General features: G+C 30.7%; 1 protein-coding gene across 1 annotated transcript; it reads left to right on the forward strand.

The window, feature by feature from the left end:
* Position 1: 1 nt before the first annotated feature.
* On the forward strand, positions 2-13,361 carry LOC129959315 (symplekin-like; the record flags this gene model as incomplete). Its single annotated transcript, XM_056072134.1, has 2 exons — positions 2-1,403; positions 6,216-13,361. Coding segments are annotated over 2 exons (4,893 nt in total), but the record flags the coding sequence as incomplete, so codon positions are not given.
* Between the last annotated feature and the right edge of the window lie 2,196 nt (positions 13,362-15,557).

The following is a 15,557-nucleotide window of genomic DNA, read 5'->3' on the forward strand; positions in this document are numbered from 1 at the left end:
CCTTCCAGCTTCTTTAGAGGAAAAACATCACTTTCCAGCATCTTCAGAGGAAATAAGACATCACCTTCCAGCTTCTTTAGAGGAAAAACATCACTTTCCAGCATCTTCAGAGGAAATAAGACATCACCTTCCAGCTTCTTTAGAGGAAAAACATCACTTTCCAGCATCTTCAGAGGAAATAAGACATCACCTTCCAGCTTCTTTAGAGGAAAAACATCACTTTCCAGCATCTTCAGAGGAAATAAGACATCACCTTCCAGCTTCTTTAGAGGAAAAACATCACCTTCCAGCATCTTCAGAGGAAATAAGACATCACCTTCCAGCTTCTTTAGAGGAAAAACATCACCTTCCAGCATCTTCAGAGGAAATAAGACATCACCTTCCAGCTTCTTTAGAGGAAAAACATCACCTTCCAGCATCTTTTGAGGAAAGAAGATATCACCCTTCAACATCTCAAGATGAAAGAAGATATCACCCTTCAACATTTCAAGATGAAAGAAGATTTCAGCCTTCAACATCTGAAGATGAAAGAAGATTTCAGTCTTCGTCATCTCAGGATGAAAGAAGATTTCAGTCTTCGCCATCTAAGGATGAAAGAAGATTTCACTCTACGCCATCTAAGGATGAAAGATTTCACTCTACGCCATCTAAGGATGAAAGAAGATTTCAGTCTTCGCCATCTAAGGATGAAAGAAGATTTCACTCTACGCCATCTAAGGATGAAAGAAGATTTCAGTCTGCGCCATCTAAGGATGAAAGAAGATTTCAGTCTTCGCCATCTAAGGATGAAAGAAGATTTCAGTCTTCGCCATCTAAGGATGAAAGAAGATTTCAGTCTTCGCCATCTAAGGGTGAAAGAAGATTTCAGTCTTCGCCATCTAAGGATGAAAGAAGATTTCAGTCTTCGCCATCTAAGGATGAAAGAAGATTTCAGTCTTCGCCATCTAAGGATGAAAGAAGATTTCAGTCTTCGCCATCTAAGGATGAAAGAAGATTTCAGTCTTCGCCATCTAAGGATGAAAGAAGATTTCGGTCTTCGCCATCTAAGGATGAAAGAAGATTTCGGCCTTCGCCATCTAAGGATGAAAGAAGATTTCGTCCTTCGCCATCTAAGGATGAAAGAAGATTTCGTCCTTCGCCATCTAAGGATGAAAGAAGATTTCAGCCTTCGCCATCTCAGGATGAAAGAAGATTTCGGCCTTCGCCATCTAAGGATGAAAGAAGATTTCAGCCTTCGCCATCTCAGGATGAAAGAAGATTTCAGCCTTCGCCATCCCAGGATGAAAGAAATAAGCCTTCAATATCTGAAGATGAAAGAAAATATAAACCTTCAACATCTCGATCTAGAACAAGTGCAGATTATGCACTGGATCTGCAATATTTTCTGAAAAAAAGAGCAGAAAGTTAGTTGAAAATATTATTTTCCCAAATTTTGGAATTTTTGTTTATTTAAATTTGCTTCAAGTTTCCTAAATATTTGCTTATTGAAGAGTTGATAAAATTCGTATCATACATTTATCATTAATGATTGAGATAGTAATCCAGATAAAGTGCTTCTTTCTTTTGTAGATATAGTTAGTTATTTGTCATTGCTACTTTTGTAATAATTTAATTCTATAATACCCCGAAGTGTCATGATTAATGGGTCCAATAGAAAATTCTCAAATCAGTATCTAACTCGGCATGCAAATTTTAGTTTATTGGGGGCAAGTACCATAAAGAATCTAGTTTTCATATATATTCATACAAAAAATATTAAATTAAAAAATAAATTAATAAAATAACTCACAAAGTAGAATTATTTCGTTGTCAATTGCTCTTTAATATATAATGAGCTCGTTTGATGACTCAGTGTCGCCCTTCTTTTCTTTTTAATGTGTAATTTCTCTGTAGGAAACTAATGTTTTTAATCTTTTGCTTTATGAGTAGAATGTATATCTCCATTAGAGTGTACTGATTTAAAAATTTCTTGCCTTTTTTTAAAGTAAGCTTTGACCATCTGTCATTCTTCTAGTTATAATTTGTTTTCTGACGGATGCGTGTCTGAAGTGCCTCCTTTTATTGTAGCAATTTGCTCACGCATTTCAATAATCTAACTCTTTACTTAGAGGATCCAATCGCACTTGTCTCTACTAATAAACTAATGCTTGCATGATTCATATGCAAAGTAAAACATTAGAGAATTTTTAATTCATCCAACTTATCGCGCTGCATCGAAGTATTAAGTTACTACAAAAGTAGCAGTGGTAATAACTAGTATTCCGTAGATATCATCACCATTAACTTCCAGATGTAATTGTCTAGAAGGGTTGTCAGCTGCTTAACAATATCAGTGTATGTCCCTGTTTCGGTCTTATCTTTAAAATAGATTTTTTTTTTTTTGTTTCGATTTTGAAATTTGCATTTCATGTAAGTCAAGATATTACTGTATAGTGGAAAGGCAGGGTGGCCAGCCGATCGAGAATTCCGGGAGCTCGGGAAAAATCAGGGGAAAATTATTATATATTATGGAAATTTTTTTTATAAATCGGTAATTTTTATCGAACATGATAATTTCCTGGTAATTTTTCATAACTGGAATGAAACATCATTGGCAACTAAAGAAAATCAAACTTTCAGTAAAAGTCTAAAACAGACTATAGAAGAGAAAGATTAATCACCATATCCAATTTATTGCATATATGTATAAATACATAATATTTTCGCCGGAAGTTTTGTTTTCTTCTTTTGTCAAAACTGCAAGTTATCTGCATAATTAACGAAAATAGTTTTGTATGTTATGGAAAAAGGCAGCCTAACTAAAGCTCAGCTCCTGTTACTGTTATGATTTTAAACTTTAATGGGTCTCTTTGATTTAAAAAGTCATATGGAGCTATACTCCTCCTTTCTTCCCTCGAACGCCAAATCGATTATACCACGTGCACGAAAGCGGAAGCATGTACTTTTGGTATTAATATTCTAAACTGGTTATAAAATATTGATCCATTATTATAATTCCAAAACAATTTATTTAAAAAAAAGTATTTTACAATAATTATTTTTTCCTTCTTCTCGGAGATCTTTTTGTTGAATTATGAAGTAACGGACATTATTCCTATTATTTCCTTAAAACATTTTCTTTGTTTATTTTTAAACATTATGAACACGGATTATTAAATTCTTGATATGAATGGATGCGGTGAAAGTCATGAAATGCACATTACTGCTAAAATTTTCTTTTAACATTTTTTTAAAATTTTGTGTTCGTTTAAAATCCCCCATACATTCAACAAAATGCCCTATAATTTAAACATAATATTAAATATGAGAAATTAATTTGTTTGATACATTATAGGTAAACATGTTTGTTGTAATTTTTTCAAAAAAAAAATTTTTTTTTAAGACAAAGACAGAATTTTTCTTATACGGTTTGTTGTGTATGAAACTGTTTGCCACAAAAACTTATATTTCCACAGTTCATACTATCTTTTTTTGAAATTTATACCTCTAAAACATTTTTCTTATGCAATAAAGAAAAAAATCGATAAGGACCAATTTTCCATTTTTTTCTATTTTACTGGTTGAGCATGGAGCCAGTGGATTTTTTAAAAAAATTATAATTGGTGAGCTGAAAGTCAATGCATTTTTGATTTCATTAAAAGATTTTTGATGCAGAGATTTCATTTTGTAGTTGTAAATGAATATTTTTTCATTAGTAAAATTACTGTTCGGTTCTGATTGGAGTGTTGAGGAACAGTATGGATATGGGGAGACCCCACTGGAAGGAAACCAATAATTTCATTATTAAGCCTTCCACCAATATGCATATATTTTTGTACTGCATTTTTCTTGAATAAATTTGACAAACACTTTTGAGATATGATTGAGATATTTTTAAATGTTGACTGGTTGGCTAAAAGTCTCTCTAGATGACCATGTTACCTTCTAGTGTTTTACTTAACTGAAGCTTATCTGAAATTCAATAAGTGAAAATGATGCTTTTTTTTCCCTAAGAATTAAATTTTATTTTCATTAATTTTAGTTAAAAGATTAGAACATATTGTGCAACATTTAAAAATAATGAAGTAAAGCGACATCGTTCTCAGGATATTAGAAACATCCGAAAAATGTCCGGGACATTTTTTAAAAAAAACCTGGAAATGTCAGGGGAAAGGCAGGGAAATTCAAACAGCAGAAATACTGGCAACCCTGAAAGGGTTTATGAAAACTAAAAATGTTTTAATTTCCGTTTATGATTACATGGGATTTACTGTCAAATGAATGTGTATTTAAAGCATGATTTCACTTAATTCATGATAAAATATTTTTAACTTGAGTTTTGTGTTGAATGATCTTGCAAATGATTGCATCAAAATTTAATGCAAAGAATCTAGTTTTGTTATTTTTTAGCGAAATGTTATTATTGTCAGCGCAAGTGTTAAAGCTATAATCAAAAATCAATAAAAATCTGTCATACTAATGTTTTTTTAGTAAAAATAATTAAACTTTGATTGTTTTGTTGTATAAATTCAAAAAAAAAAAAAAAATGGAAAAAGTAAAATTTAATACAAATGTGTATGTATTCAAACTTACTTTTTTGGACTTCATTCTCATTAGATAAGTAGCAAATAATTGTTTAAATCCTATAAACAATGAAAAAATCTAAGTAAAAAATACCCTGTTGCTATTCCTAGACTAAATTTCTACTTGATATTTAATGAAACAAACATTTTGTGAAATAATATGTTGATCAGGGTTGCCTTTCCATGATACAAAAGGGCACTTACATTCATTATTTATAACGACAATGTGTACAAAATTTATATGCAGTGTTATATTAAAATTCTGTTTTTGTTGATTATATGAAGTTTAATTGTATAAAGAAAAGTACATCAATTTTAACGCTTCATAACTATTTGTATCCAGGTAGGAAGTTCGTCCATTTATATACATGGTTACAACATTAATAATAAAAGAAAAACATAGACCTTGTCTTATAAATAAAATCACATTATGAGGGATTTAATCCAATAAAATTCTTAATATTTTATGTAAAATTTTATTTTAGTAGTTTAATTGCTAATAGAAAAGTATGAAGATTATGAAGTGTTTAAAGTTTTATCATATTCATTGACATAAAGCCATTAAACTAAACGTAAGCTATACATCGTTTAACTATGCTTTGGCCATCAGATTTTTGGAAGTTCAGAGATTTAGATTAAAAAAAAAAATACTTATTATCTATATTTTCAGTTTGAAAGTTGATTTTGAATTTTTTTAATCGAATGTCCACTTTATGGCCAAGAAGATTTAACAAACTGCTGTTAGCTTGCTAACACCCTTGACTATAAAATGTTAAGAATTTCACAGTTTATTTGCAGTTTAACCCTTTCTAGGGCCGTGGGAAGTATGCTTCCCACCAAATTTATCAATCTTTGTATGAAATTTTGTAGATTGGCATTTCTGACAAATTTTTTTAGAAAGACAGAAATTTAGATGCTTCAGTTCTTTATCTCAATCAAAATGATGTGATGTGTCTTGGTTTGTTACTTAATTATTAATTAACCAAATTAATTAATCCAATTAAATTTGTCTAATAAGTCCCTTTCCCCTAATCACTTTTTTTATTCTAATTTTAAGTCTGAAAATATTTTAACATAATATGACTAGAAAAAAATGGCCCTTTAAAGGGTTAAAGAAAGTAAATCTTTTTGTGTCATAAAATTTCTATTTTTGTTTAAACAGCATTATGCTGTCAAACTGTTGGTGTCATTCGTTTTAGATTCCATAATTTTTATTAGATATAATAATTTAAGGCAGAGTTTTGAGTCATCTTGTTGTTAAGATGCTTGATTAAAATGTATTCTTTTCAGATATCAGTAACAATTGAATTAAGACTGTAAAGCAATCTGTTTAGAACTCTAAATCTTTTTCTAATGGCATTTCTAAATCTCTTTTAGCGATTTAATGTCCATGTTACTTATTGACAATCGCTTGAATTATGAAGAAAGCTTATGAATGAAGTTGAACTTAATTGCTATCGATGTTTTTTTAATGGTTATGGTTGAAATGGAAGTTGTTATTTAGCACTGTTTATGATAAAGTTAATCAGTATTTTGATTGAAAGTTGAAATCTCTAAATTCTATTTTTCAGGTGATGATAAGACTAAATTCTATTTTTTAGTGATGATGAGACTATTTTTCAGGTGATGATAAGACTAAATTCTATTTTTCAGGTGATGATACTAGTCATAAACCAAGAAAGAAGGTGATAGATATTCGCCTCAGTACGGCTGCTCAATTTTTTGAGGAAGAGGAGACAGTGGAAGAAACAGTGACTACCGAAAGAATTGCCAAACTTTTAAGAAATGCATCGTTAGATGTAGATGTGCAAAGTAAACTAAAAACTTTGCAACTTGTACAGAAATTAATTATACAAAAAGAACCCAAACTTCTTGATAATTTTTTAGATGAGGTTGTTAGTTTTCAGCATGATAAAAGTCCTGAAATTCGTATATTTGTTCTGAAATTCATTGAAGATGCTTGTAAATTTGATATTCAAATTCTTCCTAAAATAGTGGGGAACATGAAAATTTTGCTAGATGATACCACGATATTTGTTAAGAAAAAAGTTATCCAAACAACAGCTAAATTATACATCCTTACCATTAAATGGTTTTGTTCAGCCAAAAGTGTTGACGAAGTTATGGAAGCAACATGGGCATGCATGGCTCAACTGAAACGTAATATATTTGCTCTACTTGAATCTGACAATGAAGGAATTCGCGCTTTGGTTGTGAAATTCATGGAACGCATAGTTATCATTCAAACTTTCAGAGACCAATATTCCCAAGATGAATTATCGTTAGATAAGATTCCTGTCATACTCAACATTTTTAGACCTCGGAAAATGGAAGAAGAAGCAAAGGTCATTTTTCAACGTATTGTAGATCTTCATTGCGCTTCGCATGTTTCAAGTTTTAACTTAATGACTTGCATGCAAGTTTTAACTACCATTACAAGAAAAAGGTTTGAATTTTTTCCAAAAGTTTTGCAAGCATTTGAATCGTTGCATGCAAATTTACCACCTACTCTGAGTCAGTCTCAAGTAAGTAGTGTGCGCAAAAGTTTAAAATTGCAGTTATTTATTCTAGTGAAACATCCTGGAGCTGTAGAATTTCACTCTCGTATTTCAATTATGTTATCTGATTTGGGCGCATCACCACAACAAATCAATAAATGTTTTCCTTCTGTCGAGAATACTAAGAAACGTGCTTTTTCGAGAGATTTTGATCGAGATTGGGTTAAAAGATCTAAACTTGGCGATGAATTCTTTAATACAAAAGCATCTGGTTCTTCATCTAGATCTGGATCTATGAAAAACAAAGCTAAAGATACGGCAATTGATATAACTGCTCAAGATTTAGTGCCAAAACTTACACCCATAAATGTTGCCGATTTGGTTCTTGTAAGTATGTTAAGTCTGACACCTCATCTTCCTACTCACTTTCGGTCAACCTATACTCCTATTGCTGCTGCTGGTACTGAACCGCAAGTTAAGCATTTATCACGCCTTTTAGCTACACAGCTGACCATTGCTGGTCTTGGCAAAGGTGCAGAAGAAATGAAAATGCAAGCTCATAATGCAAAATTGGATTTGAGCGATGACGATGATGAATTTGCATCTAAACAAATTCAAACAGTTGTTGGTCAGACTGTAGATCCCAGGCCTAAGAAGCAGGGTCTTGTTTTGATGCCTAGTGGTGGACCTCCTACCAAAAGTAATAAATATTCAAAAAAGTTGGACTTCGCATCTGTGGCTAAGCCATTTACAGACGAAGAATCTGACAGGTTAAGTCGCGCAGCTTTCAATCGAATTTTAAATGCTGAAAAAGCCATTGCAAAGAGAGGTACTGCGTGTATGCGAACAAAAATTCTGACTTCTTTAGCTACTCAGTTCAGAGGTGATTTCGCTACGGATTTGAAGAATCATATTTTAGAAAACCCTCGTAGTCGCTTAGAATTAGCTTTCAGTTGGATTTATCAAGAGTATTCTTCTTATAAAGGATTTGAAAGTTCTACGGAAAGACCCGTCGAGTTTTATGAAGAGACAATAGATAAACTTGTAGGTGGAATATTGAAAACCGACGATCCAAATCGACTTGCATTTAGTCGATTTTTTGTCGAACCTCCTTTTATTACTTCAGGTATGGCGGAATGTCTTAAGAAAATATGTATCGATGAAGCAGTTACAGAAATTGGGATTCAGCTAGCTAAAAACATGACTATTAGAAGACCAACAAAAAAACTATTGTTTTTAGGAGTAATATGTGATCTCACTCTTCATGAAAAAGTTCATATTCGCTCCAAAGCTGTATCTGCAGCTGTTGAAGTCTACGAAAATGGGAGCATGAGATCATTCATTGAAGCTTTTGCATTAAGGAGTTTAAAGTTTTTGCTTCATGACGCTCCATCACCCTCACAATTCATATATTTTACTCAACCCCCTCGTGCATGGTCTGAAGAATTAACAAAATTATGCTTACAATTATATTTAGCTGTACTCCCTATGAATCATAAGTTAATTCATGATCTTGGAACTGTTTATGTAGAGACTTCAGCTGATATTAAACGAACGATTCTTCGAGCCTTGGAAACTCCATTTAAAGGAATGAGTATGGAATCTCCAGAGCTTCTTCGTTTTGTTGAGAAATGTCCAAAAGGGGCAGAGACAATAGTAACAAGAATAATTCATATTCTAACTGATAAGGCTCCTCCTTCTGCTGAACTTGTTTCTCGTGTTCGTGATTTATATCGGAAACGAGTACCTGATGTGCGTTTTCTCATTCCAATCATTAATGGACTTACAAAAGCGGAAGTTATAGCAGCATTACCTGAACTAATAAAATTGAATCCAACTGTTGTGAAGGAAGTTTTCCATCGCCTTTTGGGAAGTAGTTTTCCTAGTCCTGTCACCCCTTCTGAACTTTTGGTCGCCCTGCATAAAATTGAACCAGAGAAATGTAATTTAAAAATAGTAATTAAAGCTACTTCATTGTGTTTGGAAGAAAAGCAAGTATACACTCAAGTTGTTCTTGCCATGGTTCTGCAAGAGCTAATGGAGATAAATCCGCTTCCTATATTGTTTATGAGGACAGTTATACAGTCTCTTACAAATCATCCACATCTTTTAGGTTTCGTGACTAATATCTTGCAGCGTCTTATTTTAAAGCAAGTTTGGAATGAAAGGAGAATATGGGAAGGTTTCATTAAATGCTGCCAACGTACTAAACCACAATCATTTCAAGTACTTTTGCAATTACCTGGTCCACAATTACAAGAAGCTCTTGATTCTTGCCCTGATTTACGTGATCCGCTATGTCACTTTGTGCGATCTTTCACTGATCACCAGAAAAGTCATGTTACCAAAGAAGTGCGAGCAGTTCTTGAAGGTTTCAGAATTGAAATGGGTCTAAAAGATGAGTCAGATTCCATTTCAGATAAGAATTCTGACGATGATGAATCACCAGGTGAGCCTATGCCACCTGGAGAGGAACTTATGCCACATCTAGATGAGCCTGTGCCACCTGGAGAGGAACTTTTGTCGCCTGGAGAGATTTTGTCACCTGGAGAAATTATGTCTCCTGAAGAGGAGCTTATGCCACCTGGTGAGGAGCTTATGCCACCTGGAGAGGAAATTATGCCACCTGGAGAGGAGCACATATAGTTAATTCTCATGAATTCAAAATGTTCTGTAAATATATTCCATTATCTGTAATATAGTGAAGTCATAATGCTTATATTTAATTTGAAACTTGGCAGATATGAAGTTATATAAGTATTGATTAAGAGATTAATATCTCGTCATACAAAATTCATTAAACTGAGTATTTTCTTTATCTACTACTTACCTCTCGCATTTTCATGTTTTAATTTATTCTCTTGAGTAGAATTCTCTATTTTTAGGGTATTTTTTGTTGTTATTATTGTTGTTTTGTGTCTTATTAAGATTTCTACCATTTATAGAAAAGTCATGTTTTCTGTCCTGTTCTCTTGAAAAACTTGCATTTTCAAATCTGAAATAAATGGATTTCCTTTTTTACTACATTGTCCTGTTAAAAATTATTTTCTTTGTATTATAAGCCATGTTTGAGACTTAATTTTTTCCTCTTTTAAATGGAATAACTGGTGCAAAAATTTCAGTTTGTTATTTAAAGTTATTAATTCATTCAATATGCATCATTTTCAGAAAGTGACCATTATTAGTTAAAATCAAAAATGCATTAATTTTGATAAGCAGAAAATATTTTGAAGGTTTTTAATGGATAGTATTTGTAGGGTGATAATTTACAAATAATGCTCAATTTAGCGAAGTTGTTCTTTTGTGTCTGTGTGATGTAATTAGTTATATCTCTATACATCTCTTAATTTGAATACTATGTTTCTCTTATGAATATGTGTTATACCTCTCTTAATTTGAATCAATTTTTTTTCCCTTCTAGTTTTTTCCTACCTTTGGTACTTACCATTAAGATATCCGAAATTTTGTTGTAGTAATAATTTTCCACTTTTAACTTTTTAACTATTCAGAAACATAAAATTCATTCCATATTTAAAGCTGTTCTTTTCAATATAATTGTTTTTGATTTGATAACTATTTGAGCTCGTATGTATTATGCAGTTTCCTAAACTACAATGGCAAATTACAGAAAATGAGTCAATTTGTCCTTTTTAAAAATTTTTATGGGAAACAATACTTTTCAAAAACAAATTTGAAGCATTTCAAACAACTGCATTAAACTGAGTTTTAATTTACAATTTGATTCTGAGTTTTTTCCCACTATATATAACATTCACTTGGCATAATTAAAAGGCCTTGGTTAATTTTATATTTCATGTAGTTTTTTTAATATTCTATTCATTTGATGCTGTAAGAGAGTTGAATATAATGCTTTATAAAATATTGAATATTCATGCATCTGTGTTAGAATATGCCTCTAGATTTTATCACATGACTTTAAATTGTATTTCAAGCATCACAAAAAGCAAATACGGCTGTGAAACAACTGCTTATTTGTTATTTGATGTTTATCTTTTTTTTATGGGAAATATTTGATGTAGTATTGCTGTGTATTGTAGATTTGCACTGTTTTTCTCTTTTAAATGTACACTGTGTCATTAGTTGAATTGAAACATGTAGAAATATTAATACTTTATGTGATAAGATGTATTAATGCAGTGTTGTCATAAAATGTGTATAAAACCATATTCATCTGTTTTTAATTTTTGAATTTTTATCCATGTCTAGTGGAAAAATTGTGAAACTGGAGAAATATTTCTCAATTGGAATAAAGCTAAAATTGTTTATTAAAAAAGTAAGACTTGAGATTACCTGCTACCAAATAAAAGGGGGAAAAAGTTTCCTCTCTTTCTTGATTGAGAGAAAATGTTAATGCTGAGTCTAGTAAAAAAAGTGGTTGGATGTTTTACTTAAAATTGTACATGAATGCTTTTAGTTGTTCCATCAAGTTTATTTAATGAACTAAATTAGGAATTCATCAAAATATCGTATTTTTATGAAGAAAAGAAATTTTGTCTTAATCACATTCAAAATTGAATGAGGGAAAGAATCTGTGCAATGTCTCATCTGTATTATAATTTGATAAACATATGGGTTTTAGTAAAAAAAAAAAAATTGCTAAATGTCATGTTTATTAATGATCATAATATTTATTTTCTCTTTTGTAATATTTTAATTGTTTTATTAATTGCAATAAGTAAAACTTATTGGCTTTACTTTGCAAACTTAATTTTTTTAAAAATTGAGTCAAATGATGAAATTTTATTAATTTTTATTTCATATGGTTATCTTGTTTGCTGCATTGTACATTGTAAACTAATTTAATAATGTAACTTTTAAAGTAGCCATAATATTGTAATTAGCTTTTAAACATATTGCTACAAAGAAACTTTGTTGATTGGTGTAATATTAATATGATTTCCTGGAAATATGCAAGAAAGAGTTCATACAATGTAACCATCATCCACTTAGTATTTTAGCCTCTCTTGCATGTTGTTGTGTGTATTAAGCCTTTGCTGCAAATTTTGCAATCCTATTCCGCAGCTCTGAATGGACCTACTTTTGATGTTCTAATCAAGACAAGAAATGTTTTATTCAAATTTCAAATAATTTCTGTTTGATTGTACAGGCTTATTTTGACAATTTGTCAAAATACGAAAAATTAAAGTAAAATATGAATATTCTCTTTTGATTTATATTTCCAAATTCTGAAATTTATTTTATTATTTACATAAATTTTATTTTTATTCGATTAGAAATATTTCTACTTATCTAATATACAAAAAAAAAAAAAAAATGTCATGTTTCTACTCCGTAGGCAGAAAGTTACATTGGAAAAATAGCTTGGTATAACATTTCAGCAGTCAGTTTATTGCACTACTGGGTTGCCACTATACAGTCGTTGTGCAATACTGTTTCAGTTGGTTCATCATGTAGTGTGAAATTCTGTTACAAGATATGTAAAGCAGTTTCCTCAAATATGTTGCCGGTTGGTTGTGTATGGTTCACTGGTGCAATAACCACATTTATCCGTACTGCACCAGTCAAATCGTAAAAGTAGAATATATTTTTAAAAAAAACACACACACACATTTATTAAAATATAAAAGCAAGGGTATCAAGATAAAATCTCATAAGCTGTGATAATGAAAATAAAAGGTGACTTCAACATTTTATGATTCATACAAATTCGAAAATCTGATGCAATGTAGAAATATAAAAAAGAGAAACGTTAAATACTAACAGGAAAGAAGTGCTCAGTGCAAGAAAGAGCCAATCACTTTTAAGAATTTAAAAATATTTGGGTGGCATTTTTCATCCAAATATTTTTAATGATAACTCGTATTCCTTCCTCGTCTTATAATGTTAAAGGACACGAATTAAAAAAAACACAATAAGAATTAAAAGCAGGACATTCTATTTAAATATGAAGAATAATAAAATGAACTTGACATTTGTTGCATGTAGCCGTATTTTCGTCAAACATGTGGGTGAAGCAAGTGTGTCATTTTGACACGAATATCTTGGTTCAGTGGACCAACAGCAACATATGGGTGAATGACATGCCACTTTCGAAGCATATGTAGGACACAAGCATTGTAAAAGTTCCTAGAAATTTACGTCGAAGCTTTGAGACATTTTGTTATTAAATTTCCATATATTACTAATATTCTTTCAGTTGAATCTATTCTATCTTTGCATTTTCAGAGACATTGCTTTTAGTGGAGGAATAATCATTATGTAATGGCTCAACATGATTAGAATTTTTTTTTAGTATTGAATGGTTTCATATGTTATTAGAAATTGCATGTTTTATTTATTTATTTATTCATGAATTTCATCATTTGTCTCATTATTGTATATATTGATGTTTTTAAAAAAAATCACTTCAACATTTATATGTTTTAGTTTGTATATAATTTCATATGTATAAATTACATGCACTTGTAATTTTTTTTATTTACATTGGAATTCGAATTTCATAATTTTTTTGTAATTATGTATAAAATCGGAAGTTTTTAATAAATCATTATGCCATTAAATGTATTTGGCTATTTATTTTTTTTTAATAATTTTAAAACCGGACAGAAACACATCTACATTTGTACACATGTATATGTATGCATAATAATTTACTGAAAGACGTTAATACTTCATTACATTTTACAAAATGTAAAGTAATATTTCTGTTATTCTTTGTGTACTTAGATTGTACTTTTATGCAAGTTTTCAGAATTCTGAAAGGAATTTTATTCTGGTGGAATATTTCCATCTTGTTAATCACTCTTGATTAGCATTTCATATTAATATGAATTTTATTAAATAACGAATTGCAGTTTTCAAGTCTTAAGATATATTTAGTTTGAAAATAAATCCAATATTAGTGCATTTCAGCCAAAATTACTAAGAATTAGTCTATGTAGTTTTTGATTGTATAATGTGTAAATGCCCAAAGTAATACAAGTTGTTTTTGTTTTTCAAATGAAGATAGCTACATTTTTTCATCTCATCTATAAATATAAAACGCAAACGTACGTGGCACAGAAATCTCGCTTATTACTTCTGTAGAATGGCTACATTCAAATATCAACAACAACAAAAAAATATGAATTTTAGACTGCCTCATTCATTGAATATTTTTACAGGTGCATTAAATCCAACGCTTCGCTCAGCTAATTAATTGAGCTGCAAAATATTAGAAATATTCTAGAGATGTTTCGCCATCTCACCAGAAAGTACATTCAGTCAGAGGGAAGAAGATATAAATGAGACAAAGAAATAGACTTCTCTATTAAACAAAAAGTTTAATCGAACTCAAAAAATAGGCTTAACCATCTCGATTTAAGTAATCATGGTAAAGTTTCAGATCCATTAACGATTTCTCGACAAACCCATCAAAATCGTGAAACTCGTCCAAAAAACTCGCCTAAAGGCTGTTATTCTGGATGGGTATCAGAAATGGTAACAAGTTGCTTTAAGAGACTGAAAAAAAATTGGTTACAAATCGCCTCAAAAATTTTCAATTTTGGCGATAGAACATTAATTTTAAGTCTAGCCATATCGTTATGACTTCCCTATGAATACTGATATTCATATTTTCTGAAACAATTGTCTTACAAAATATGATCTTTGTTTTATCTTAAAAAATTATCTTTTTAATGGTATCAATTTCATTTCTGCGCAATTTCCTCTTTAAAAGAAATAATATTTTTAATTCAATTTAATATCATATCTGAAAAAATGTTTTTAAATGCTGAGAAGGAATTCAAACTATACATCAAAGCATTCAATTGTGTGCTTTTACCAGTCAGTAACTCAGTAGCAGGATTTTCACTCCCGTTTTTATTTCGTAATATATATACGTTTTTAATTTGCAGTATACTGATTGTATTCATGTTTTTCAGTCGTATCAAATGAATCATTTAACAACCTAAAAAGTCGATAAACTGGGCGAACGAACTGATCGCCAAAGGCAGCTAGTTGTTTTATAATCTTCACGAATAACGCCTTTTATTATTAGCAGCGGGTGTCTTAATTTGTCTGAAGCATGCATTTATATGGGCTAATGTGGCTACCAGCTTTCATAAACCACACAGTTGTAGTATAAACTGATATCCAGAATATGAGCCTTTCATGAGAACCTTTGTTAAGTATTATTTGTGCAGTGACCCTTTATTGATTTAGTGTAGTTAAAACAACATACTTATACATTCATTTTGGAGTAGATGAGTGTTTCATGATTATAGAATTGTGTGAGAAACATTTAAAAACATTTTTGCACCTGTAACAATCTGAAAAGATTTTAGGCAAATATTTTAAATGCACATATGCAAGTTATCTGTTGTTTATTGTGACTTAACAAATTGTTAACGATAATTCAGAAAAATAGTCTTTTGTAGATAAGTAGGATATGATGAATTTTATCGCATTTGATTTATGCGTTGATATTTTTCAGTGGTCCTTTATTGATTTTGTGAAGTTAAAACAACATATTTGT

This window comes from Argiope bruennichi, chromosome X1 (assembly GCF_947563725.1).
Source record: "Argiope bruennichi chromosome X1, qqArgBrue1.1, whole genome shotgun sequence".
In the NCBI taxonomy this organism is placed as follows: Eukaryota; Metazoa; Arthropoda; class Arachnida; order Araneae; family Araneidae; genus Argiope; species Argiope bruennichi.